The 22491-nt window shown below is 50.9% G+C and overlaps 8 protein-coding genes across 8 annotated transcripts; 4 read left to right on the top strand and 4 right to left on the bottom strand.

Moving 5' to 3' along the window:
* Positions 1 to 1375: 1375 nt before the first annotated feature.
* On the bottom strand, positions 1376 to 2223 carry BO95DRAFT_245626 (uncharacterized protein). The gene has a single exon (XM_025581386.1). It carries the CDS (start codon positions 2088 to 2090, stop codon positions 1482 to 1484), a length of 609 nt encoding a protein of 202 aa, XP_025446333.1. The 5' UTR covers positions 2091 to 2223; the 3' UTR covers positions 1376 to 1481.
* Positions 2224 to 2923: 700 nt separating this feature from the next.
* On the bottom strand, positions 2924 to 4242 carry BO95DRAFT_405450 (3' exoribonuclease family protein). Its single transcript, XM_025584003.1, has 2 exons — positions 3922 to 4242; positions 2924 to 3864 (listed from the first exon to the last, which is right to left on the bottom strand). The coding sequence occupies exons 1-2, from the start codon at positions 4058 to 4060 to the stop codon at positions 3029 to 3031; spliced, it is 975 nt and encodes a 324-aa protein (XP_025446332.1). The 5' UTR covers positions 4061 to 4242; the 3' UTR covers positions 2924 to 3028.
* Positions 4243 to 5903: 1661 nt separating this feature from the next.
* BO95DRAFT_381031 (phosphatidylethanolamine N-methyltransferase) lies at positions 5904 to 9350 on the bottom strand (the record flags this gene model as incomplete). The annotated part of the gene is made up of 4 exons (XM_025583354.1): positions 5904 to 6282; positions 6354 to 6444; positions 6499 to 9055; positions 9167 to 9350. The coding sequence occupies 4 exons, from the start codon at positions 9348 to 9350 to the stop codon at positions 6208 to 6210; spliced, it is 2907 nt and encodes a 968-aa protein (XP_025446331.1). The 3' UTR covers positions 5904 to 6207.
* A 1618-nt stretch (positions 9351 to 10968) lies between these two features.
* Positions 10969 to 12325, top strand: nbp35 (Fe-S cluster-binding ATPase). The gene is made up of 2 exons (XM_025585642.1): positions 10969 to 11165; positions 11226 to 12325. Exons 1-2 carry the CDS (start codon positions 11081 to 11083, stop codon positions 12170 to 12172), a joined length of 1032 nt encoding a protein of 343 aa, XP_025446330.1. The 5' UTR covers positions 10969 to 11080; the 3' UTR covers positions 12173 to 12325.
* A 1911-nt stretch (positions 12326 to 14236) lies between these two features.
* BO95DRAFT_353809 (pepsin-like aspartic protease) lies at positions 14237 to 15638 on the top strand (the record flags this gene model as incomplete). Its single annotated transcript, XM_025582187.1, has 3 exons — positions 14237 to 14628; positions 14689 to 15449; positions 15511 to 15638. 3 exons carry the CDS (start codon positions 14237 to 14239, stop codon positions 15636 to 15638), a joined length of 1281 nt encoding a protein of 426 aa, XP_025446329.1.
* Positions 15639 to 16187: 549 nt separating this feature from the next.
* BO95DRAFT_459766 (putative cofactor for methionyl- and glutamyl-tRNA synthetases) lies at positions 16188 to 17567 on the top strand (the record flags this gene model as incomplete). Its single annotated transcript, XM_025588683.1, has 1 exon — positions 16188 to 17567. One exon carries the CDS (start codon positions 16188 to 16190, stop codon positions 17565 to 17567), a length of 1380 nt encoding a protein of 459 aa, XP_025446328.1.
* An 856-nt stretch (positions 17568 to 18423) lies between these two features.
* BO95DRAFT_470751 (2,3-butanediol dehydrogenase) lies at positions 18424 to 20191 on the top strand (the record flags this gene model as incomplete). The annotated part of the gene is made up of 6 exons (XM_025589536.1): positions 18424 to 18462; positions 18612 to 18633; positions 18745 to 19005; positions 19085 to 19162; positions 19231 to 19707; positions 19779 to 20191. 6 exons carry the CDS (start codon positions 18424 to 18426, stop codon positions 19904 to 19906), a joined length of 1005 nt encoding a protein of 334 aa, XP_025446327.1. The 3' UTR covers positions 19907 to 20191.
* Positions 19998 to 21758, bottom strand: BO95DRAFT_245436 (uncharacterized protein). The gene is made up of 4 exons (XM_025581385.1): positions 21041 to 21758; positions 20864 to 20979; positions 20179 to 20774; positions 19998 to 20098 (listed from the first exon to the last, which is right to left on the bottom strand). The coding sequence occupies exons 1-3, from the start codon at positions 21455 to 21457 to the stop codon at positions 20312 to 20314; spliced, it is 996 nt and encodes a 331-aa protein (XP_025446326.1). The 5' UTR covers positions 21458 to 21758; the 3' UTR covers positions 19998 to 20098; positions 20179 to 20311.
* Between the last annotated feature and the right edge of the window lie 733 nt (positions 21759 to 22491).

Raw genomic sequence — 22491 nt, 5'->3', positions numbered from 1 at the left:
GGCTCTAGGCTAGATCTCCGTTGAGAATCGACTAAGAACTTTCTTCGGATTAGTCTCATCCTTAGGCTCACGGCGGTAAGACCCGGAAAGAACTCCTCGCTTGGAGAGACAGGCAGAGTTGATACACATACTGTGTCCTGAGATCAGCCACCAGAAAAAGAAAAAGAAAAAGAAATCATCAGTATACCGCTAGATGTGTGTATACTTGGTTATTCTTACTGCGTGGCGCCTGCCTGTTTGCTTTCTTAATGCCTGAATCCCACGTGTTTGTTTCTGTTCCCCACATGTTCCCATTCCCGAAAGACCTTTTGGGTATGGTGCGATCAGTACCTATACACACTCCGGCTGTACAGTGTAGTACTCACTCTCGCTTCTCGCAGTGCGAAAATTCTAAGAATAGCTGACATGAAAAAAGCCTGTTGACATGTTGAGCAGGCACGCCGCGCACGAACCTTTTATGGCATGATTCCTCAGCCACTACCATCGATGTACTGTACGAATACAGTATCTCACCAAATCTATACGTGCCCCGATAAGAGACATTTTTATACACTTGATAATTTCTTTGTCTCGCCGAACAGATAGCTGTGACCAATGTCTATCTACTTGGTAATTTATCAAGCACGTCTCTTGAGACCATGCTTCTTGGACTACCCTCTCTTGGCTCATTAGGCTGCATTCTTGATTTACGCAAGTTAGGTGGCCTATTTGCAATTTCCTAGGCTTGCTCATGAATAGCTTCCCCTCACAGGTCGACCGTTCAACTGCTGAACCACTTTGATATAAGCCTATAACCAATCCAGTGGTGTTGACGTTATTGGAATCTCTATCTTCATTTCGAGGCACGCCCTTTTGTGCTCAACCCCACCGCTCAAGTCGGGCCTAGAGCAGAAAGGAAACCCATTCAAGTTGCTCGCTGCAGATACCGTTCCCAGGTGTTGTCTACAGTAAACAACTTCTGCCAAGTCAAGTGACTAATATAGACTTACGTATAGCTTCGACATCTCTCTCAATAATTGGAGCTAAAATCCCCAGTGTAGTAAGTGCTTTCCTGCATCTATGCGGCGTGGAAGCATGCCCCCAAGTACCTTTCTATATTGTCTTCGAGATGCGGCTATCCCGAAAGCGGTGCAGATGATGATGGTCGAAGAGACGGCAAAAGGCTATGCTTTTAAGACAGAGACTGTTGACGCGTCTCATAGTCCTTTTCACAGTCAGCCTGAGGGCTTGAGCGCTGCGATACGACATGCTGCTGGTGAAAATCTTTGATCAGCACCTGGTCTTCATCTTTTATGTAAACCTAACGATCCATCGACAGAGCATGGCAACCTTCAACTACTGGAGGTTGATAGAGCTGTCTCGCTGTCCATTTTCTAACTCGATGACGAATGCTCAACCATATGAGCTCAGTGTGTTGCCCGCGGAAACTATGACACGGCAGGGCTGAATGCATATCAACTGCCAAGTTAAAGAGAAGCATCTCACTCCACAGCCCCCTCCTTCACCTTATCAATACCATTCTCTTCAGTAGCAGCAGAATCCCCAGCTTTTTCAACCCCCTTGACCTGCATATTACCCCCATGATCCTCGTCCGAGTAGATAGCACAAGCCTCCCCCTGCGACCCACCACCCGACATCCCGACCTTCACCAGCGAAGAATCCGACGACCAACACGACGCCCTCTCCTGAGACCCCATCACCGTCAACTCTCGCTCCTTGATCTCAGAATCATCATCACCACTCTTGATCTCTCCCGACTTGTCCCCTCGACCCCCAGCATAGAACACAAAACTCTTCCTCCGACCACCACGAGTCCCATCAACCCAATCATCCTCACCAACGTCCCCATCAGACCCCGCAGAGGACGAATCCGAAAGCAAGACCGACCCCGCATCTTGAACAATCTTTGTGGACTTCTTCTTTCTCTCTCTCTTCAGCCGTGACTGTTGTTGTTCCTTTGGCTTTCCATCAGAGCGAGGTTCGTCTTCTCCGGCAGCGGTAGCGGTAGCTGCAGCACTGACAACCTTCTTCAAGGATCCCTCTGCACTCTTATCGCCGTCACCACCACTCTGAGCCTCGGCAATCCGCATGTCCCTATAACTAAACCCCCCCGCCTCGATCTTCAGGTCGAGCTCCTGCCTCAGGCGGTACCATTTCAGCCGGGCGGCGGACTGGGTTATACCGGTTGCTTCGGCGACGGCGGGCCAGTTGATCTATGGTTTAAGAGTACTTGTTAGCATCTCGTAAGAGATAGTCTTGCCGTGCCAGTGAGAGGGGGAATGAGTGAGGGATTTGGAGAGGATGAGGGAATGTGCAGTAAATCGCGTGCTCTGATACGCGCGGTAGCTTAGATCGATCAAGGCGTTGGCAGCCGGGAGGTTGTAGGTTGAGCAACGGTTATTGATGGGAAGTGAGGCGAGGTGAGAATAATACTCACGGTTCTAGAGTCTGCATTCAACAATATCACGTAGAGGAGGAGGACGTCGGCCTCATGGGTGCGTTTGAGGTCGGGCATGGTCTTGTTCAACGAGTGTTTGAAGCGTATGTAGTGTATGATCGGGGTCGGGGAGATAGGGCGGAGTAGATTAGTGGTGTGTAGGTGATTTGGAGATGGAGAGAGGTGCGGTTGGTTTCTAAGATGATGAGGCGCGGAGGAGGAGTTGAAGTAGGAGAAGACGGACACGTCTAGTTGATGGAAAATCGAGCGTTTATAGGAAGGCTGGATATGAGGGTAGAGGAAGGTGTGGACTTTCTTCAAATAAATTCACGGTGTCTGTGTTTATGCGCTGAGGCAGTAGCTTGTGAATCCAGAGGAAGTGATATTGTTGGCTCAGGCATCTAACGAAGGGCAAGATGCAGGTGGTCTACGCAATGGATTATTTCTATTGATACCTAAAGGGAAGCAAACAGCGACTGAAAGCGTATGCATTTCATGCTAGGTGGGGAAACTAGAAAGGATATATCGTATCAAGGGCAAATAGCAAGGCGTTACTTTTTCTTGTATTTCATTAACGCTCCTGACTCCTCATTATGAGTCGCTGCTCGACAATCCAGCGTACCGCTCAGCCGACTCCAGGACTGCTTCCACAAGAACCGTATGCGCTCCGCGCGCTGCGTTGATCGCACCGTCGATCAAAGCTTCATGGCCCAAACTGCTGTCATCCACCCCCAAAGAAGCCTTGGAGTGATCGCCCTTGAGCCAGATCTCAGTGATCTCGTCTCGCGCAGGCATGTAAGCGACCACGCACGCCGACAGGATGGACTTGTGCTCGGCCGGATCCGTATCCAGCATCAACTTCGGCGTCGATGAGCTCCCTTCTTCGGCAACCGCGTCGTCCGAGACGATAGCAGCCACGCCTCCAGCCACGAGGTCCAGGCAGTCAATCCGCGCGTCCGCAATGGCTGCGGATGCCGCGGTGATACACCCGGCCAGGACATTCATCATGCCCCACGGCGCATCGTGCGAGTCTGGTGCATCCCCCCACCACCGGTCATCTTCGGCCTCGAGGATTGTAATTGTAATTTCCAGGCCGCTCTTCGGCCACCGTTCCGCGACAATCACGCCTCGAAGCGCAGTCTCGAGGTGAACGCCCAGGTCACGTTCGCTGGCATCCCGAATGTGGCCCTTCCGTTGACGGGCGGCGAATGGCGCGTATTTGACGTGGGTAGTAAGAACGAGGTTTGGCGAGAAGGTCGCCGACCGGGGAAGAGGCTTCGGTCCATGAACGGTGCATGCAAGCTTCAAGGCCGAGGAAGGAGGGATCAGGGACTGAGGAGAGGACCGAGCTGCAGCGAGGGAGGCAGATGGTTCGTATTCAAGGTATGCGGAGCCGGAAGCCGAAGGGATCAATCCCGTCTTGAGGACTAGTCGACAGATTAGCTTCCTGTTCGCGAACTCGTGGGAAGAGAGGAAGCTCTTACAGATCTTGCGCAACTCATTTGGTTGTCTATGACGGCGAGGTCTTTCTGTGGCATCACCGGAGGCGGATTTGAGAGAGGAGGCGAAAACCGCAGGCCTCGTGCCGCTAGGCGGCCCATTAATTCTTCGTCTGTCAGTCATTACACATGTCTTTGCATCCCTGCGATCAATTACAACAAGTGATCGGAGGAAAAGCAGCGGAGGGAGGGGCAGATAATAATGATGGGGGTTGATAAAGCGATCCGATAGCTGGCGGTCGAACTGCCCGCAAAGCTACATCCATTTTTGAGAAGGGTTTGCATGGTTTGCATGGGTGGGATCGCGGAAGCTCGGCGCCTTTTTTTTCCCCCTCGTGGGTTTTTCTTCGGCTTTTCGCTTCGCGCTTGCTTTCTCCTTCTCTTCCTTCTCTCTTCCCCACAACACAATGATTGTTGTGATTTCGACAGCTCAAGCTCTTCAAATGCGAAGCAAAGCATGATGCGTCATCTTTCGAACACCATACTGGCCACTAATCTGTAAACTGTGAGTATATCTTATTCCACAACCCAACCAAGCATCACTTGCATGATGAAAGCGATCCAAAAAATCGAAGTTCTGGCGACCTAAACATGGGCCTCGAACAAACATGCATCACCATCTGACCTCAATCCCAAATTCTTGCTTCATGCTCAGTCATTGTACTGCAGTGGACAATTTGCTAATGTTCACCAAAGTTAGGATCACACAACCTCATTCATGTCATGAGGAGTGTGGAACATCGAAAGCGATTGTAGATGAATTGGTATGTAAGCTTTCCTTACTTCGAACTCATCTTTGCCCACGCGCATCGAGTTTCACCACTCGATCTGCCTTTTCATGATGAGAAAAATTTATTTTCAGTTCTGCTTCTGCAAAATTTTTGAAGATAACCAAATACCTTACCAAAAACTCCTGATACCAATCATCCTAAACATTGCTTCACCCATGAAGACAACAAAACAGCATGCTAACAGCTGCGAAGACTTTCTAGGTACTGTAACCATAACACCTGACACGACATTATCACGCCACCCATAGAAGGTAAGACTCATCTTCTCCCATACCCATACACAAACAGCCCACAACACCATGTCTATGATGACAACAAGTCAATCCATTCAATGATCTCCCCTCGTGGAGAACCGCCCCTCGAGCCGCGCGAGATCTCTTCCTGATAAAACCTACAACACCCTGCATCGAGCAAATGTACATCATAGGTGGACAAACTGATGTCACGTCTTCTCATCTCCCTTATACTGGACCTTTTGGGAGATTGATCTTCGGATCATTCTCTCATCAGGGAGGAAGGTTGTGGAGCTCTCGAGAGTGTGGATTCCCGTCATTTGTTTTTCCTTTGTACATTTCACCTCCTGTGGGCTTGTGGGATCCTTCGTGGTTTGGTTTCGCTACGCTTGACTTGTGTCAATGCCTTCCTTCTGGCTCGAAGTTCGTTTTGGACGGCGAGTTGGGGGGTCGGGGTTGGCAGGGGAAGGGATGAATTTACCGGCTTGGCTGATTACTATTCTACTTCGTTCTTTTTGTGATATAGACATCATCTGCTGGGTATTCATCGCGGTTGTGCTGACAATGTCTGGTTGCAGACCGATTCGATTCTTGAACAAGTCTCGATGCTCTTGTGTGGTGTGTGTCGGATAGTGCTAGGCGTAGATAGCATGGAATATGATCAGCTCTTGTTGATTTCTGCATGATTTGCTCACAGTCTTGGCCCTTTCAGTTCAATGTCTTGCTTCCTTTCCCCTTTCCCTGCCACCAGTCACTTGATCGTCGTCGTTCAGAAGATGTTTGCATATCTACGTATTTGCTACTTCAGAGCCTTCACGGCCATGAGACAAAATTTCACCAATGCCTGATGGACATTCGACGATCTTCCCCCTTTCCCCCTTTCCCCTTCTGCCCTTCGTGCCCATTCTTCTCTCGATCTCGTCATTCTATAATATGAAGATGAAAAGAAGACTTTGCGAAAAACATCATTCCATGATACGTATGTATAGCTTAAAGCATATGTACATGTAGAACTAGTCAGCCGAGGATAAGCGTAGTCCTGCAGAAGAACTCGCTTTGATCATGACAGAATATAAGCTTGTTGATTTTGGTGCGACGCTGTGTACTTGCCTGCCCTTTTCATTTTTCATGTGTTGTTGGAGGGTGTGAGTTGACATGCGCAATTGCAATAATTGCCAGTCGTTCAGGAGAGAATACCGGCAGGATAAATCGAGGATATGTTCGAAATACTGTGCGCTGAAATGATATCATGCCACGATCTCTGCCTTCTCTAGTCTTTCACTTGGAGTAGAGGTGCCGTTGCTCGTCATGCTGTAGGGAGCCTGCATTAATTCGCATGTCAGGCTCTCTCATCTGGTCTCCGAATAGGATGTGACTCGATAGAAATACTTACCAAGACTCGCTTTGCATTGCAAATCCTCCACGCAAGATTGCGGACTGTTCCATCAGCTCGAACCACCTCGGGCGCAAATTCCACCCCAAACCTGGAAGAGCCGTGTTAATTGTGCAACAACAAACAATACTGGTGAGATACTCACATTTGGTGTACGGCAAATACAACTCTTTTGGCATACTTGCCGTTTCGTTCCACTTGGCTGCCAAACTGTTCTTCCACTGTCTCGGGTGCTATCTCGGGATCCTGGTCCAAGCAGTTGCGGATCACAGGCAATAACTTCAGCTCCACGGATGCTTGGAGATCGTCCTGATTACTCTCCACGAATTCCTCCTCGTCAAACCGTGCGGTACAGATCTCGAAGGGACGGGAGATCGCCATGACATTGTGCTTGCCGTTATGGTGATAGCGGAACTCGAAGGCTCCCTGGGTCCAGAAGAGCTTGTCGCCAGTGAAGACAACCTCCCCGGTAAACATATCGTCTGTCTCTCCATCTGGGCGCTGCGAGGCCGATACTTTCACATCACTGGTCACGATGCCTTTTTCACATGTTTGGTTGTCGTAGACACCGGCATTTGTGGCGATCCATCTGCCTTGAGAAGAAACCCGCGTGATCTCTCTTGAAATATTGTCGGTGACGCGGTAGAGACCAATCCAATCTTTCTTGCTGTGATTTAAAGGCGCCGTCCACCGGACCTTGATCGGTGCGCCGAATTCAAAGACCGAATGTCTTGAATCTTCTGTGTCGCTACGCAGGTCAATCTCGTCAACCGAAGAAGATCCGGTGCGCTCAATCACCAAGGAGTAGTCCCGCGAATCATATCCAGCCAGATCTTCGTCTATGCGGGAGATGGTAACACGAGCAGGATATGTCTGGAACAGGGCAGTTGTGTCCTTCACAAATGTGTTAACACCAGCGGCAAGCTTAGGGCGCGCCGTATCGATTAGTTCTTCAATGAACTCAAATGATTCGTCCACAATCTTATCAACGCTACCATGCAGTTGGCGGAGCGAAGGGGGCAGGGATCGTTTGAGGCTCTTGACAAGCCCCGCATCTTGTCGCAGGCTTTGGCCATAGAGCTTCTGCATATGCGGACGCTCCACAAATTGGATGAAAGCCATGCTTAAAACGTGACTTATTAATGCGAGGAAGATGACCGCTCCGCTACTTGTGATCAGAACAGCACCCCAAACTCCTGCCAGACCCAAAACACGTTCGGGATTGTTCAGGAAGCGATAGATACCATTGTACGTCAATTTGTGAGACCCCTGGAAGAAGAAATCACCGTAGAACCAGCCGAACTCGCCCAGAGATTCGTAGATGCTGACCGATGTCCATGTCTGCAGGCAAATAAGCCCTACACCCAGAACATGCCGGAGCAAGACCAGGCCATAGCCCCAGTCAGCAGGAAACGTGTACATCTTCCAAGCAGCAGCAATAAAGCTCGCGTAGCACATGATCATACTCAAATGGTACGTGCCCTTCCACTGATTCCAGGCTTCAAGAGGGGTCTCGCCATACTTGACAAAGTGCCGAGTCCACGATTTACAGTTTGATTGACGAATGAGGAGGTATCCGATACCGATGGAGAACCATAGTCTCCAGATTGCTGCATTGGCCACGAAGATGAATTGATAGCGAGGTGTAGATGGCGTCATGACAGTCAGGGCGAATACGAGGAACTGGACCAGCAAGGAAGAACTATCTGTTATCCGATGCAGGTCCAGGTTGTGGAACCCTAGCAGATTGTGGACCGATGGAGGAGGGTTGCTTGTTGGGTGGTTTGTCGCGTGGGGCAGTTGTTCATCAACCGGTGACGAAGGAGGCTCGCTGGCCTGAGAAGATGTGGATACAGAATCTTGCTCCGTCACACGCTTGCGCGGAGGTGGATTGTACGTCTTGTCGATATGCGGATTCTCGACGAAGACCAAGAAGGCAAATTGTGCTGCATGGGCGAGAATGGAAATGAACAGCACTTTGTAGCTTGCTGCCATTAGCGAGATGCCGTAGTATCCGGCGTAGCCGACCGAGTACATCGGATGAGGAGCCATCTCGAAAACACCGTCGAACGTCAACTCTTGGTCAATGAGAAAGAAAAAGTCTCCCCAATACCATGCAAAGTCTTTCACCACGCGATGAGCATCGAGTTTAACCCAAAGGTTGAACAGCACTAAAGCAACACCAGACGACCAGCGCACAATAGTCATCAGCACACCCTCATCAACGGGGTGGTGGCTACATGCTATGGCAAAAAGACAGTATGATATGAAATCACACATGAGAATAAGATCGACGAGGCGACGAAAGACGAGCCAAGTGTTGTACTCGAGGGGGGCCTCGTCAAATGAATAATCGACGGGGACCTTGGTCTCCAGTTCGCGCTTGATTAGTTTATACAGGTTAGGATGGGGATTCTGGTTTGTGGACGGGTTCACAAAGATCTTGGTCTGCTCCGCCCAGCGAACAAGTGTGTTGTGGTGGGATTGATTGTGCAGAAGCCATCCGATCCCAATGTTGTATGCCGCCCGCCAAAAGAGATAGACGGCGGCAAACACTGGGACTTTTGCACCCTGGGGGAGTTGCCATAGTAAGAGAATATGGGCACCCAAAATAAATAGAACAATGATATCGGAAAGGTTCTTAGGCTCAGATGGTGACAGGAGTTGAGAGACCATGTCATGTGTTTGAGGCACCGTGAATACTGTCGCATCGTCGAATGAGGTCAGTCTGCTGCTAGTGGGTGCAGATAATCAAGACATTCCAAGCTAGACTGGGGGTGGGAGGTATAGGAGGTAGGGGAAGTGCCACGAACCTGTACCACCAGGGGTGCGGCCGAAGGTCTTCTTGTCCTTCTGTGCATCATCCTTAGCCTCGACCTCGCCAGTAGCAGAGAGAGCCTCGGCGTTTGCAATTGAGTTGGACTGAGAGGCCATTGTAGTCCTCTCGCGAAGCCCAGTCTCACCCAGGTTAGAGCCTGTTGAGAGGCCACGATCCATTGTTGAAATGTTGAAATGAGTTTAGGAGATTTGTTGAATTGTAGCGGGCAGATGCAGTGGGAAAGACAAGAGAATGAATGGAAGGAGAAGGAAGAACAGAAGAAGCAGAAGCATGTGACAGTGGCCGTGACAGTGGGGGAAAATCAACTGGCGGGAAGGCAATGATTGGTCTGACCTCATCCGAGCCAACAACCAGCCACTTCCAGCAATTTCGAATATTAATTCTGAAAACTGCAGTGATGGTCAGGGAAGGAAGTCAAGATGAAAAGAAAAAGTGGGTGAAAAAAGGCCAGTTCTGCCTATTTATGCTTAATCTAAGATCACAACGCCAAAAAATTTGTTGGGAGTGAGACAAAGCACCTAGAGTCACTAGCCATGCCTCCTTCCCCAATTCCCCCATGGCCTGTCTTCGGTTATGGCTTGAGGTGGATCCCAATGCACTGGGGAAAGGGAGGCATCGATGGGACGGACAGGCTGGAATCATTGGTCTAACACCAATCATGACCCTCATCAGGGTCTAAGTGGGATTCAAAGACAGCGCGGGTCGGAATGAGGGAGAAAGCCTGGAATTAGATGCATAACAGAAGGGTACAGTCATTGACCTCCCCGAATAGTGGCACTGCATTATCCGGCACCACAGAGACTAATATATTAGTTCTTGTGGGCGGTAACAGCGGTGTTCTCATCCTCTGTGCTTGAATGGACACTTCTCCTCTCGCTAAGCCTCGATAAAGGCCCTAGTGTCACCATCCACTGAAGCTGCAGAAGCTATGTTTTACCTAATGCACCTAGTTATGCAAGCTTTACAGGATTTCTTTGCTTTGGTAGAGACCCGAGCACTCTCAGATTGAGATGAGAATCGATGGAGACGAGATATGTCTGGGCTCTTCTTGTGCTTCAGATGCTAGATGCAAGAATGGGCTCCTTACTTGAACACATTTGTTTTCAAATCAAGTCCATGCACTATGGAGTCGTCAGTGCTGTACCCAAGGATTGTGATATCATAATAGCCTCTTGGTCCCCGTGAGAGGGTTAGGGTTCTGACATGGCATTCCTGGTCGATACCCCAATCGATATGCCCCTCATCTGATTCTAGGGATCTCAGGGACTGGGCCTACTTGAATCATGTAGGAGGCTAGCTCGATACAGCAAACATGCAATCCTTCATCCAATCTTCGCAAAATCTCATGGCAGGCTTGTAACGATTCGTTGGAGCAACAAGCCCACTAGCAATACAGTACTCATAAGTAGATTCAAACCCGCATCCTAGGACGACGATGACCTGGCCTCTCAATAGATTTATGAGACACAATAGCATTAGTAGCCATAGCTTCAGCTGCAGCCAGAGAAGATTTATCCCAACCACATCCTGAATCATAAGACATGACCTACCTCCTATTTCTAGCACTGAAGTAGTTGCGTACAGATAGGATTATGCACAAAGCGACTCATACAAGATCGTTAAACGTGCCCCTCTCGTATCAATCTTATCACTGCATTCAGTCCGACACCGCTGGGAACTGAAGGCAGCCCCGCACCAATCGCCACGGGAAGGTTTGTCATCCCTCCGATAAGTGCTGATTATCAAGCAACTTCCCGCAGTCATCGATCCCCGCCACTTTTCCTTCAGCACCACTTCTTGCTGTCAATCAATACCTTGTTCAATTCCTCCTGATCACTTTTCATTACTCAAATCAATCCGAAGGGATAGTCGGAGAGCAGCCACCAGAATGGCCCCTTCTCTCGAGGAGCCGACGGCTGCTTACTTCGAAGCGCCTTCCAAGATGGCACCGAATCTCGTCGCTCCCGAACCAGGTTGGTTTCTGTTTTGCGCCGGTACAACATTCATGACACTGATTATTCCTCTGCTCATAGAGCACTGCCCTGGTCCTGAATCCGAACAAGCTGGTCAAGGCGATGCTTGTGCCGGCTGCCCGAATCAACAGATCTGCGCCTCCGCTCCCAAGGGCCCCGATCCCGACATTCCTATCATCACCGAACGGCTATCGCAGATACGGCATAAGATCCTCGTATTGTCCGGCAAAGGTGGCGTGGGTAAATCAACATTCACTTCCCTACTCGCCCATGCGTTTGCTGCGAACCCCGAGTCGACCGTCGGCGTCATGGACACAGACATCTGCGGGCCGTCCATCCCCAAAATGATGGGCGTTGAGGCGGAGACCATCCATGTGAGCAACGCAGGCTGGAGCCCCGTATGGGTCACGGATAATCTGGCTGCGATGAGCGTACAATTTATGCTGCCCAACCGGGACGATGCGGTGATCTGGAGAGGACCCAAGAAGAATGGACTCATCAAGCAGTTCCTCAAGGATGTGGACTGGGGTGAGATGGACTACTTGATCATCGATACACCGCCCGGAACATCAGATGAGCACTTGTCCGTCAACTCGCTGTTGAAAGACTCTGGAGTTGACGGTGCGGTGGTGGTCACCACCCCTCAGGAAGTCTCTTTGCTAGACGTGCGGAAGGAAATCGACTTCTGTCGCAAGGCTGGAATCCGCATTCTGGGGTTGGTCGAGAACATGTCGGGCTTTGTCTGTCAAAACTGCAACACAAAATCGCAAATTTTCCGAGCTACCACCGGGGGCGGAAAACGTCTTGCCAAGAAGATGGGTATCCCTTTCCTGGGCGCTGTACCGCTCGACCCTAGAGTTGGCATGGCATGTGATTACGGTGAAAGCTTCGTGGATAACTTCCCAGACAGCCCAGCTTCAAAGGCCATCAAGCAGGTCGTGCGTTCGGTCGCGCAATTCATTGGGGAGGAGCCGGACGACGTCCTGCCGGAGGACACGGTCGAGTAAAAGTACTGTCTTTTTTCTTTCATGTCTATCAGCGCGGTGCATTTGGGACAGCATGTAAGGGGATTCACACGATTTGCTATCATTCTTGGGCGTTTGGGCATAGATGCACTTATTCTTGATACCAGATTATTTCGAAGGCACCTTGATCTCTTGTTTACGAACAAAGTATAACTTCTGCTTTTTTTTATGCTCCCCAGGGGTTCGCCTTAGAATTTTGGGGGCGATCTATCGCTTTGGGGGCGGACCGGTCGAAGTAGAATTAGTTTGAACGAGCCCAGAGGATGCAATGCTCACATGAGCCATCATCCTCTTCATACTCACCTCGCCCCCTCAGTCAACATGGGGTCTGAATAATGCTGATCATGTCGATTGATTGAGGATTTAAAATGCCTGTCAAGTCCCTTCTCTGCCCCGAGCCCCTTGGCATATTGGAACTGACACTTAGCTGACCACTTTTGACCCCTCGAATTTCGCCGTTGACTTGGCCTCTCTTGGCTCTGTTTGAGACTTGGGAATTATGAAGCAAATTGGACCCGCTTCACCAACTGCCCGAGGTCGACACATGGAATAACGTCCTTAAAATAGCCTTCATAACTCGGGCAATCCGGAGAGACCCTTGCTGAGGATCTCAACTCTGCCGAATCTTTGCCGAGAGATTGTTTTAATCCATTGTCCGACCAACGATCGCGATGTCGTGGCTAAACGCCCGGTGGTATTCAGCCAAGCCCACTGTAGTTCCGGCGGTGTCTCCTGAGTTGCGAACCTATTTTCTTTACCTTTTTCTTTGCCTTTTACCTTTTTTCCGGGCCAAATCTTGGGACTGCTTCGGTCATCCATGGTGAATGACGGGCTAGGCTACTTGCGATCGCGGGAGGCGTCTGTCTACGCGGCCTGAGGTCGGATAGACCGGTCGATGGAAACTTGCCCTCTTCTCGATCTCGAGTCTAGGCCGGAGTCTTCTGATATATTAGCAATAGGAAATAGATAGCAGCACTAGCTATAGGATCCAGTTTGTGCAGGACCCATCATCTGCCGGCTGGACCGTGCCATTGACATAAGGTCATTAACTTACAGCTACGGAGTAGAGAGAGAGAGTAGAAATCTGTAACACTTCAATCGCTGGGCCTGCTTCAAAGTTCAAAGAGGGGCAAGGTTGTTTCAGGATTGACAATAGCTGATTGGACCCTGACTCGGGAGTCGAGCGGCTGGCGGTTTCAGTGCGCAGGTGCCTGGAGGAAGTGGCGGAAATGTCCTGCTCGCGAGGCGACCATTCGCCAGTGCCCCTCCCCAGGCGCCTGTCAGGTTGATCAGTCTTTCTCGGCTTTGGCACCCATGGATACGCTGATGCGTTGATACTCTTTTGCTAACAGGGGCAAATCCCTCGGATTGGCCCATGTTTGGCTCTTTCTCGGTGGATTCGTCTTCCAACTCTTGCAATATCGGGTTAAGACCAGCCTAACTCACATTTAGTTGGAACAATGCCACGCTCCAGTGAACCCCATTTCCTAAGCACCATGCGTCAGTTCTCGACTCTTGGGTTCTTGGAATTTTCTGGGCGTAAGTAATGATATTCAGGTCCTCGACTTTTTTCGTTCTGTTTTGTAACTCTTTTTTGCACTCTTATAGACTGCGTTTGTTTCGTTCTCTTCCTGCTGCAATTGACATTGTAGCTCGTTCATTCACTTCTCTTCCTCTGCTATCTTCTTTCGTTGTGAAAGGATAGCACTCCCCTTTTTTTCTTTTCTTTTCTTAATATTCAATTCTTACTTTTTTGACTTCCCTCGTCAGTTGGTAGAGGATCACTGGTGCTTACACTCCTCTTCCATCCTTCTTGTCCATACTGGTGGTTATTCTTGTTGTTGTTGGCTCAGTCAGGACTCGGCCCCCATACTTTACCTTCCCCTATAAACTGCGCGCTGTTCCTTCAGGAAAGGAGTCTCACTTTCAATCAAAAGACTACTAATCATTGCGCTCTTTGTTTTTGTGTTGTGTTTCTAGTCCCTCCTTGGCTTGGATGTTCACTCTTTAACAGACTAATCCACATACTCCAACTGAGCTACAATCATGCAGCTCCTCCAGTCTCTCTTTTTGTTTTTGTTCTTCAGTTACAGCGTTGTTTCTTTGCCAACTTCGAGTCGCACTCAGCATAAGGGAAGGTCTTACAAGGTCAGTCGGGTTCGTCGCGGAGAGGGCGAGTTGCATGGTCCCTCGGCGCTGCGAAAGGCATATCGCAAGTTTGGCATTGTTCCCAGTAACCTCAACATTGAGCTGGAGGACTTCGCCCCCGTTACCACTGTCAAGCACAACGTCGTCGCTGCCAGCGATAACAGCGCCGAGCCAGATCAGGTTGGTGCTGTCAGCGCAACCTCTGTCGAAAGCGATGCCGAATTTGTTTCGCCTGTTGAAATTGGTGGCCAGAAGATCGTCGTGACCTTCGACACAGGCTCAGCGGACTTGTAAGAAACACCGGGTACAAAAGTTACTTGATCGGGATACTGACAAGAGGTCGATAATAGCTGGGTCCTGGATACTCGTCTCAACAAGACCCTTGATGGTCATACCCAGTACAATCCCGCCAACTCAACCACGTTCAAGGATATGCCCGGCGCAACTTTCAATGTCTCCTACGGTGATAACTCGTTCGCCGCTGGGCCTGTCGGAACCGACACAGTCAACATCGGCGGTGCAATCGTCAAGAACCAAGCCATCGGAATCCCGACTGAAGTCTCCCAGTCCTTCATCGAAGACACCAATTCGAACGGTCTGGTTGGCCTGGGTTTCTCTTCCATCAACAGCATCGAACCCCAAGCGCAGAACACCTTCTTCGCCAATGCTGCGGCTAATCTCGACGAGCCTGTCTTCACTTCTGCCATCAAGAGTGATGGCGTAGGCGAGTATGGATTCGGTCTGATCGATTCGAGCAAATACCAGGGCACCATGGCCAACGTCAGCGTGGATAGCTCCAACGGATACTGGCAGTTCGATACCACCGAGTTCGCAGTGGGCAATGGCTCTATCCAGACGATCAACAACACGCAGACGGCGATTGCTGATACCGGCACTTCTCTCATGCTGATGGACCAGCAGGTGGTGGATGCTTACTACGCCGACGTGCCTAGCGCCGTGTATGTGAGCAGTGCTGGAGGTTACATCTTCCCTTGTAACACCACTCTCCCCAGCTTCTCGATTGCCATCGGCTCGCAGCACTTGGCTACGGTTCCTGGAAACCTGATTGAGTTCTCCAAGGTTGGCACCAACACCACTACTGGACAAGCTCGTGAGTACTTCCTACCCTACTTGAAGGCATAATCAAGCGATACTTGACTAACAACTCCTAGTTTGCTATGGTGGCATTCAATCAAACTCGGGCGCCTCGCTCCAGATCTTGGGTGACGTCTTCCTGAAGGCATTCTATGTTGTTTTCGACATGCGTGGTCCTTCCCTGGGTGTCGCGGCGCCCGTGTGATTGTCTTGCGATGAGCACAGCCTCTGTTCGTCTAACTTACTTAATATTGTGAGGATGTAAAGCTGCAATAGCATGCTGTAGAGAATGGAATTGTACCATTAGACCTGTGTCTAAAGTTGAATGAGCTGAGGTTGATGCACAAATCGTAGTTATATGTATATGATGAGTAATCGTATGACTGTCAATGGAATGCATAAAACTGTGATTGCACAGAACAAGGGGAAAAGAAAAAGGAGATTCTACCCGCGCACAGCGGAATTGACAGCGCAACTTTTAGTCTTCCTAAACAATTTCAATCTCCAATTCCCAAGATCCCCGTCTTTAGACTGGGATCTCTCTCGTGAGTCCGGCAAGTTGACTTCCATCAAAGCGGCCGTGAGCCTTCTGCGGGTCGCCAGAACAACCCCGCGGTTCGCTCCTCTTACTTGGGCGACGGCAAGATTATTCGCTGCCCCTCCTGCTCTTCTGCCTCGTCCTCTTCCACTTTCTCCAACACCTTCACCTCTACTTTCTTCCCACCACCCTCTCGCCATCCGCCCCTTCGCAAACATGGCCATCAACTCCGCCCCCGAGTCCTCCCTCCTCTCCCTCCTCTACCGGTCCTACCCGGCCGCCATCTCCCCGGACGCCACCGAGCCCGACCTCCAGACAGCGACCCCGAAAATCTTCCCGCACACCAAGTTTTCCGTCACCGAGGAGGCCGACGTCAAGCAATGGCTGGCCACGATCTCCGGCCTGCAGCACGCCCAGGGCAAGGACGATCAGACGGTGATCGCCAACATCCTGGGCCAGCTGAACACTCACCTGGCCACCCGCACCACGCTGCTGGGCGCTAAGCCCTCCGTCGCCGACATTGCCGTCTACGCTCTGCTCGCGCCCCTGGTCGAGAAGTGGTCCCCCGAGGAACGCACCGGCGAGCAGGGCTACCACCACATCGTCCGCCACGTCGACTTCGTCCAAAACAGCCCGCTGTTCGCCCTGCAGATCCCCGAGGAGGAGAAGGTTGCCATCGACGTGAACGACGTGCGCTTCGTGCCCAAGCCCGTCGACCCCAAGGCCGAGAAGGAGCGCAAGAAGAAGGAGAAGGCCGCTGCCGCTGCCGCTGCCGCTGGCGGCGCGGAGGGCAAGCCCCTCGTCGTCGGCCAGGGTAAGCCTGCTGCCGAGAAGAAGCAGAAGGCCGACTCGGTCCCCGCTGCTGCTGCTGCTACCGAAACTGCGGCCGCCGCTGCCGCCGCCAAACCTGAAGGCGGCAAGCCCAAGAAGGAGAAGAAGGAGAAGCAGCCCAAGCAGCCCAAGGCGGCGCCGGCGCCCGCCGCTCCCCCGTCCCCCTCCATCATCGACCTCCGGGTCGGCCACATCCTGCGCGCGATCAACCACCCAAACGCGGACTCGCTGTTCGTGTCGACGATCGACTGCGGTGACGCCCCGGGCACGGAGAACACCTCCCTGGACGAGGCGACGGGCAAGACGGTGCGCACGGTGTGCTCCGGCTTGAACGGGCTGATCCCGCTGGAGGAGATGCAGAACCGCAAGATCGTCGCCGTCTGCAACCTCAAGCCCGTCACCATGCGCGGCATCAAGTCCGTCGCCATGGTGCTGGCCGCCTCCCCGCGCGTCGCCGAGGGCGAGGACTCCCACGCCGGCCCCGTCGAGCTCGTCGCCCCGCCCGCCGACGCCCCCGCCGGCGAGCGCATCACTTTCGACGGCTGGTCCGAGGGCGAGCCCGAGAAGGTCCTCAACCCCAAGAAGAAGGTCTGGGAGACCTTCCAGCCCGGCTTCACCACCACCGACAACCTCGAGGTCGCCTTCGAGAGCGCCGCTGTCCCCGCCGTCCAGGGCCAGGAGGGCAAGCCCGCCCTCGGCCTGCTGAAGACCGCCTCCGGCGGCATCTGCACCGTCAAGAGCTTGAAGGGTGCCACCGTTCGGTAAACAGCGTTTTTCGATGTCCATGATATGTCCAGTTCAGCTTATTTGCAGAGGAAAGAAGTGAAAGAATATTTTCTTTTATTATAACGCATGCCTTGTCCTCCTCCCGCGCCTCCCCCCAAAGAGAGAGAAAGAACTTAGCGAGTCCCCTTTTCGAACCCCAAAAGAAAAAATGCCATTTCATTTCACTATATTCTCCTCCTAAGACTCTACAGCGATGTTCTACACAATCGACGTAAATTGTACGGAGTAACTTTCGGTAAAGTCATTATGGCTTGAACGAAGAATCAACTTACTTTGGTAATGGTCTTCCCTTGCAGAGCGAATGAATGGCCGGTGCTTTGGAAAGGAAGGGGGGAGGGGGGCTTTGTGTAACCAGCAACAAACACTAAGTCACCTTCTCATAGGTAAATGACTATGAGGTGTCTCAGGTAGTAAGTTCTTCAATGTTGCAGAGTAGAGTGTGACAGTCACTTAATCACCCGCCAGTCGGAGAGTCATACTGCTACTCCTTCCTTCCCCTCTTCGTCTTCTTCGTCTTCTTCCTCCTCTTCCTCCTTTTCGCACTTTACCAATGCAGCAGTAACAGCTTGGTTCCAGTTCCGAGTGACCTCGACTCCTCTTTCTCCTCTTCTACCCCGCATTTGCAACCTCCCTCTGAATCAGAATGCAGGGACATATAAATGGGGATCGAGTAGTCCTATCTATCCTCTTTCTCTTTTGAGTCCTGGGTTCCCTTCACGCCGCCACTGAGTTAACCTTCCAGTTGTTGGACTTTAATTCAGTGTGGACTGTGTGCATTTTTGAGCATAAACAGTGTACATCCATCCTCAAATCCGGAGATTTACTATCCTTAACCATGAGAGCAGTCCGCTTCTACGGAGCTGGAGACATCCGGGTTGATTAGATCGAAGAGCCGGTCTGCGGCGAGAAGCAAGTCAAGGTATGTGTGTATACCGCGCGACTCCTGGCTTAACATCTTCTGTTTTGCTTTTTCTGGTTGCCACAGCCCTGACATTTCCATTGAGATCCGACCTGCGTTTGTAGGGATCTGCGGAAGTGGTAAGTAGTCCAATACAATCAGACTCTTAAGAGTATACTTGGCAGCACAGCCAACGGCAAACTGGAAATGATCATCGTTGACACAAGGCTCGTGTGTGTGCGTGTGTGTGATGTCAAGATTTGCATGAGTACACGTGCGGGCCGCATCTGGTACCCCTGACGCCACATGCGATCACCGGGGGAAAGCTCCCAACAACCCGGGGCCACGAGTTTAGCGGCATAGTCGAGGAGGTGGGAGCCGCGGTTGCAGATGCTGTCGCAGACCTCAAAGTTGGAGATCGGGTTGCTGTCCGGCCCAACTTGTCCGACGGGAGTTGTCCTCCCTGTTTGCGCGGAACTCCGAACTGTTGTCGCAATTTGGGCTTTGTGGGCTATAGTAGTAGGTTATACCTTTGCTTTTTCTTGGGGTTGCTTCGGCTATCATCAGGCTGAAAAAAGAAACTTTCAAGGCAATGCAGGGGGCTTGTCGGACCACGTCGTGGTTGACGCCGACCATGCCATTCCGCTACCAGACACCATTCCTTTGGATATCGGCGGTGAGGGAAGAGCTCTATCACTTTTCTGTCGCTAGTCTGGTGCAATCCGCTGACGCGATCTATATAAGCGCTTATTGAACCGTTGTCTGTGGCGTGGCACGCAGCAGACCACAGCCCTCTCGAGGGGGCTCGGACTGTTCTCGTCGTTGGAGGCCCTATTGGTTTGGCTGTGGTTCAAGTGCTTTTTGCCCGAGGAGTCGAGTCTATCGTCGTCGCGGAAGTCTCGTCGCGGCGACGAGAATTTGCGAGTAAATTGGGCGCAACTCATGTCCTTGATCCTCGGATGCAAGATGTCGTCTCCATGGTACAGGCAATGACCGGGAACGCAGGCGCAGATGTAGCCTTTGAATGCTCTGGCGTGCAAGCTGGATTGGATACGGCTCTTCGGGGCATCCGGGTCCGAGGAACAGTCACGATTGTGTCTCTCTGGGAGGCAAAACCGATCGTAGACGCCGAGGCCATCGTGCTAGACGAGAAGCATGTAATCGGGGCGGCAATCTTTGCCGATGGGATCTTTCCAGCTGTCATTGAAGCCATAAGCTCGGGTAAGCTTGAGTGGCGTGCTATCCCTGCCGTCCCATTCACCCTCGCTGATTGCTGATTCGTTGTCTCTTAGGCAAGCTCAATCCTCAATCCATGATCACTAGCAAGATTCGAATGGAAGACATTGTCGAAAAAGGATTTGAGGCCCTGATCCATGAAAAAGATAAACATGTCAAGATCTTAGTTGACATTTCGGCATAAAGCCCAGGAGGGAGGATCTTAGGTGAGACAAGACGACCTGGTCAGATGCGGCTGTGAAGGTCGCACAGTTGTACCTCAAAATAGTGTTTGTGTTGTCAATCCTCTTCCGAAGCTATACATGACGGCCCCAGGCGTGTGTGATGGCACATTTAGTGTGTATAATGACGCCAGCCACTCTCGGTCTACTAGGAGCTGAAGGCAAGAACCGAAGCCTGTCAGCAATGCCAAGAGAATCCGGCCATGATAATCCTGGGCTAGATACTCATACATACCTACTAGCACGGCCTTCGTCTGCTTCTTCTTTTTTGGTTCTCGCCTGAACCCCCGGGGATGCCCGACAGCAAACCAGAACGAAGCCCTGAATTCAGTTCGCGTAGTGTAAACGGTTTAACCTCATTTGGGTCCTCAAAGCGATGATATCCTAACCTTAGGAATCAACACGTGTGGATACGAACGACGGGCGGGCGTTTTCTGGTTCTTGGCGAGGGTTGATGAGTGCAACCACGACAGCACGGCGGTCCATTCCACCGGAACTACTGACACACTACTCGGCTGACTGCACTGACTGCATTGGCTGCGAAGGAGGTGTGATGATGCCAAGAAATACACGTCGAGCAGGGCAGAGCTGAGCGGGGTTATTCCTCGCTCTCTCGTATAATCAACCCCGAAGTCATGATGTCGTAGCACGTAAACTGAAGACTCCTTTGGTAGTAGGAGTGGTTCCCTGTGGTACAGTGTTAGTCTAGTATTGTACAGCACAGCCATACAAAAGAGTAACCCAGAGATTCGGGCTCCGGACTGGCCATGTTCCAGCCCCGAGTTGTCTAGATGCAAAGCCGACAGGCTAAACTTTTGGATCTTCCATGATCTAGACGTTTGAATTGTCAGACTAAACGGTCACTGACAGACAGCCAGACCGCTCGGCCAAAAGTTCGACGAGTACGGAGTACTACCAGCCTCCAGGGTACATGTAACAACTGCCCGGTGTACATACAGCTGAGCTGAGTACATATCTCTCTCCTCCTTTCGGATATCGGGACCTGATATGTCTTCTCCGACCGAGCTTTGTGCGTCTTGTGAGGCTGTGAGCACCCTATGCTTTTTTTAATTAACCATTTTTAACAGATGACAAACCTCTATCACGCGGTTCTGAGGACAATAGTCGCAATGCAAACGACGAAGAAAAAGCAACAATGTCGACATGCTCCTTCCTATGTATGTACCAGGTAGTACTGTATACCGAGATACCGTACTACGGTTACCCCGGTGGCTGCAGAAGAACATGCGTTCGATCGCGCAGCATTCATGATTCGACCCTATCCGAACAGGGCGGAACAACGCCACCTTGCTTCTTGTTTTTTTTTTAAATGTGTCTTTTCTTTTCTTTTTTTTTTCCCTTTCTGTTTTTGTTTGTTTCGTTTTGACGGGGGTTGCGGATCTCCGGGTCGAGGCGAAGAGAAACAAAGTTCCATCCCTTAGAAACTCACGGACCTTAAAACCAGCGGAACTGGGGGAGATCGTGACTCCATCCCCCGCTTGATGAGATGTCATCCACAGCTGGTAGCGGAGACAATCCCCCTCCTCCCTCTTTGTATTTGGGCCAAAGCTTGCGGTTGTTGCGGGTTGATGGTCAATGACTGGTGGTTGTTTTGTTTTGTTTGAGGAGTGTGTGAGTTAAGTCCACTCCACGGTTCTGGGAATTGGTTTGAGAGTTCGCCCACATAGGTTGCCGTCATCCGACCTCGAAACAACCTCGAAGAGGTCCGGGGTAAACGAAAGCATCGGAGAATAAACACACAAAGAGAGGTCACTTGGGGAAGTTGGGGAGTTTAATCATTCGGATTCATTGGGTCGCATTCGTTCTTTCTCGAGCTTTCTCCCCGGACCGACTCGACTCTTACACTCCTTCCTAGTACGTCCAGTACATCCGACTAAGATAACTTACTAACTTACTTACATCCTTACATTCAACCATACCTACATTCAGTCATACATACTCGCTTGACACTACTCAAGCAGGGATTAGATGGGTCCTAATGTACTAGGAACCTTTGAAGGAGGAGGTATGCTAAAGGAATGGATCATTATGGGGCACTTTGGAATAATGGAAGGATTATTACAGTTCCTGGATGCGATTCAACTGGACTGGGACAGTCAAATGGCCATGTCCGATGTATGTATGTCTCGCCTGCAAGACTCCCTTTTTCCCCTCCCAATATGACCTGATTTATGACCTGATCTGGGTGACCTAACACTCGACTTTTCTTTTTTCTTTTCGTTTTCTTTTTTTTCACTGCCCGCTTGGCTTAGAATAGAACTGGGAACTTGCCAGACAGCATCTGTACGAGCAGATTGTTCTGTACCCTGGATGGAAGAGGCATTAACCGTACGTACATCCATCCGATCGAGTTACTGACCGTCCTCATCTTATCAAATATCAATCGATCAGTACTATTTATTATGGACAGTCTGTCCTTGAAATTGGCTGGTCAACAGTGTTTTTCTTCCAACTTTCTCGATTCATTGAGATTCATTTTGATTCGGCAACACTTCGCTGTTTGTTCACTTTCATATTTAGTCTTCAT

The sequence above is a fragment of the Aspergillus brunneoviolaceus genome (assembly GCF_003184695.1).
Source record: "Aspergillus brunneoviolaceus CBS 621.78 unplaced genomic scaffold BO95scaffold_7, whole genome shotgun sequence".
Taxonomy (NCBI): domain Eukaryota; kingdom Fungi; phylum Ascomycota; class Eurotiomycetes; order Eurotiales; family Aspergillaceae; genus Aspergillus; species Aspergillus brunneoviolaceus.
This window is presented reverse-complemented; position numbering and strand designations above follow the sequence as displayed.

Bases quoted from the DNA above. Each gene is read 5' to 3' on its own strand.
- BO95DRAFT_245626 (XM_025581386.1), bottom strand. From the start codon at position 2,090: ATGCGGATTGCCGAGGCTCAGAGTGGTGGTGACGGCGATAAGAGTGCA.
- BO95DRAFT_405450 (XM_025584003.1), bottom strand. From the start codon at position 4,060: ATGACTGACAGACGAAGAATTAATGGGCCGCCTAGCGGCACGAGGCCT. The intron at 3,865-3,921 runs GTAAGAGCTTCC...TCTGTCGACTAG, and splicing joins AAATGAGTTGCGCAAGATCT to TCCTCAAGACGGGATTGATC.
- nbp35 (XM_025585642.1), top strand. From the start codon at position 11,081: ATGGCCCCTTCTCTCGAGGAGCCGACGGCTGCTTACTTCGAAGCGCCT. The intron at 11,166-11,225 runs GTTGGTTTCTGT...CTCTGCTCATAG, and splicing joins TCTCGTCGCTCCCGAACCAG to AGCACTGCCCTGGTCCTGAA.
- BO95DRAFT_245436 (XM_025581385.1), bottom strand. From the start codon at position 21,457: ATGACATCTCATCAAGCGGGGGATGGAGTCACGATCTCCCCCAGTTCC. The intron at 20,980-21,040 runs GTTTGTCATCTG...CAGCCTCACAAG, and splicing joins CTCAGAACCGCGTGATAGAG to ACGCACAAAGCTCGGTCGGA. The intron at 20,775-20,863 runs GCTGGTAGTACT...TCAAACGTCTAG, and splicing joins TTGTTACATGTACCCTGGAG to ATCATGGAAGATCCAAAAGT.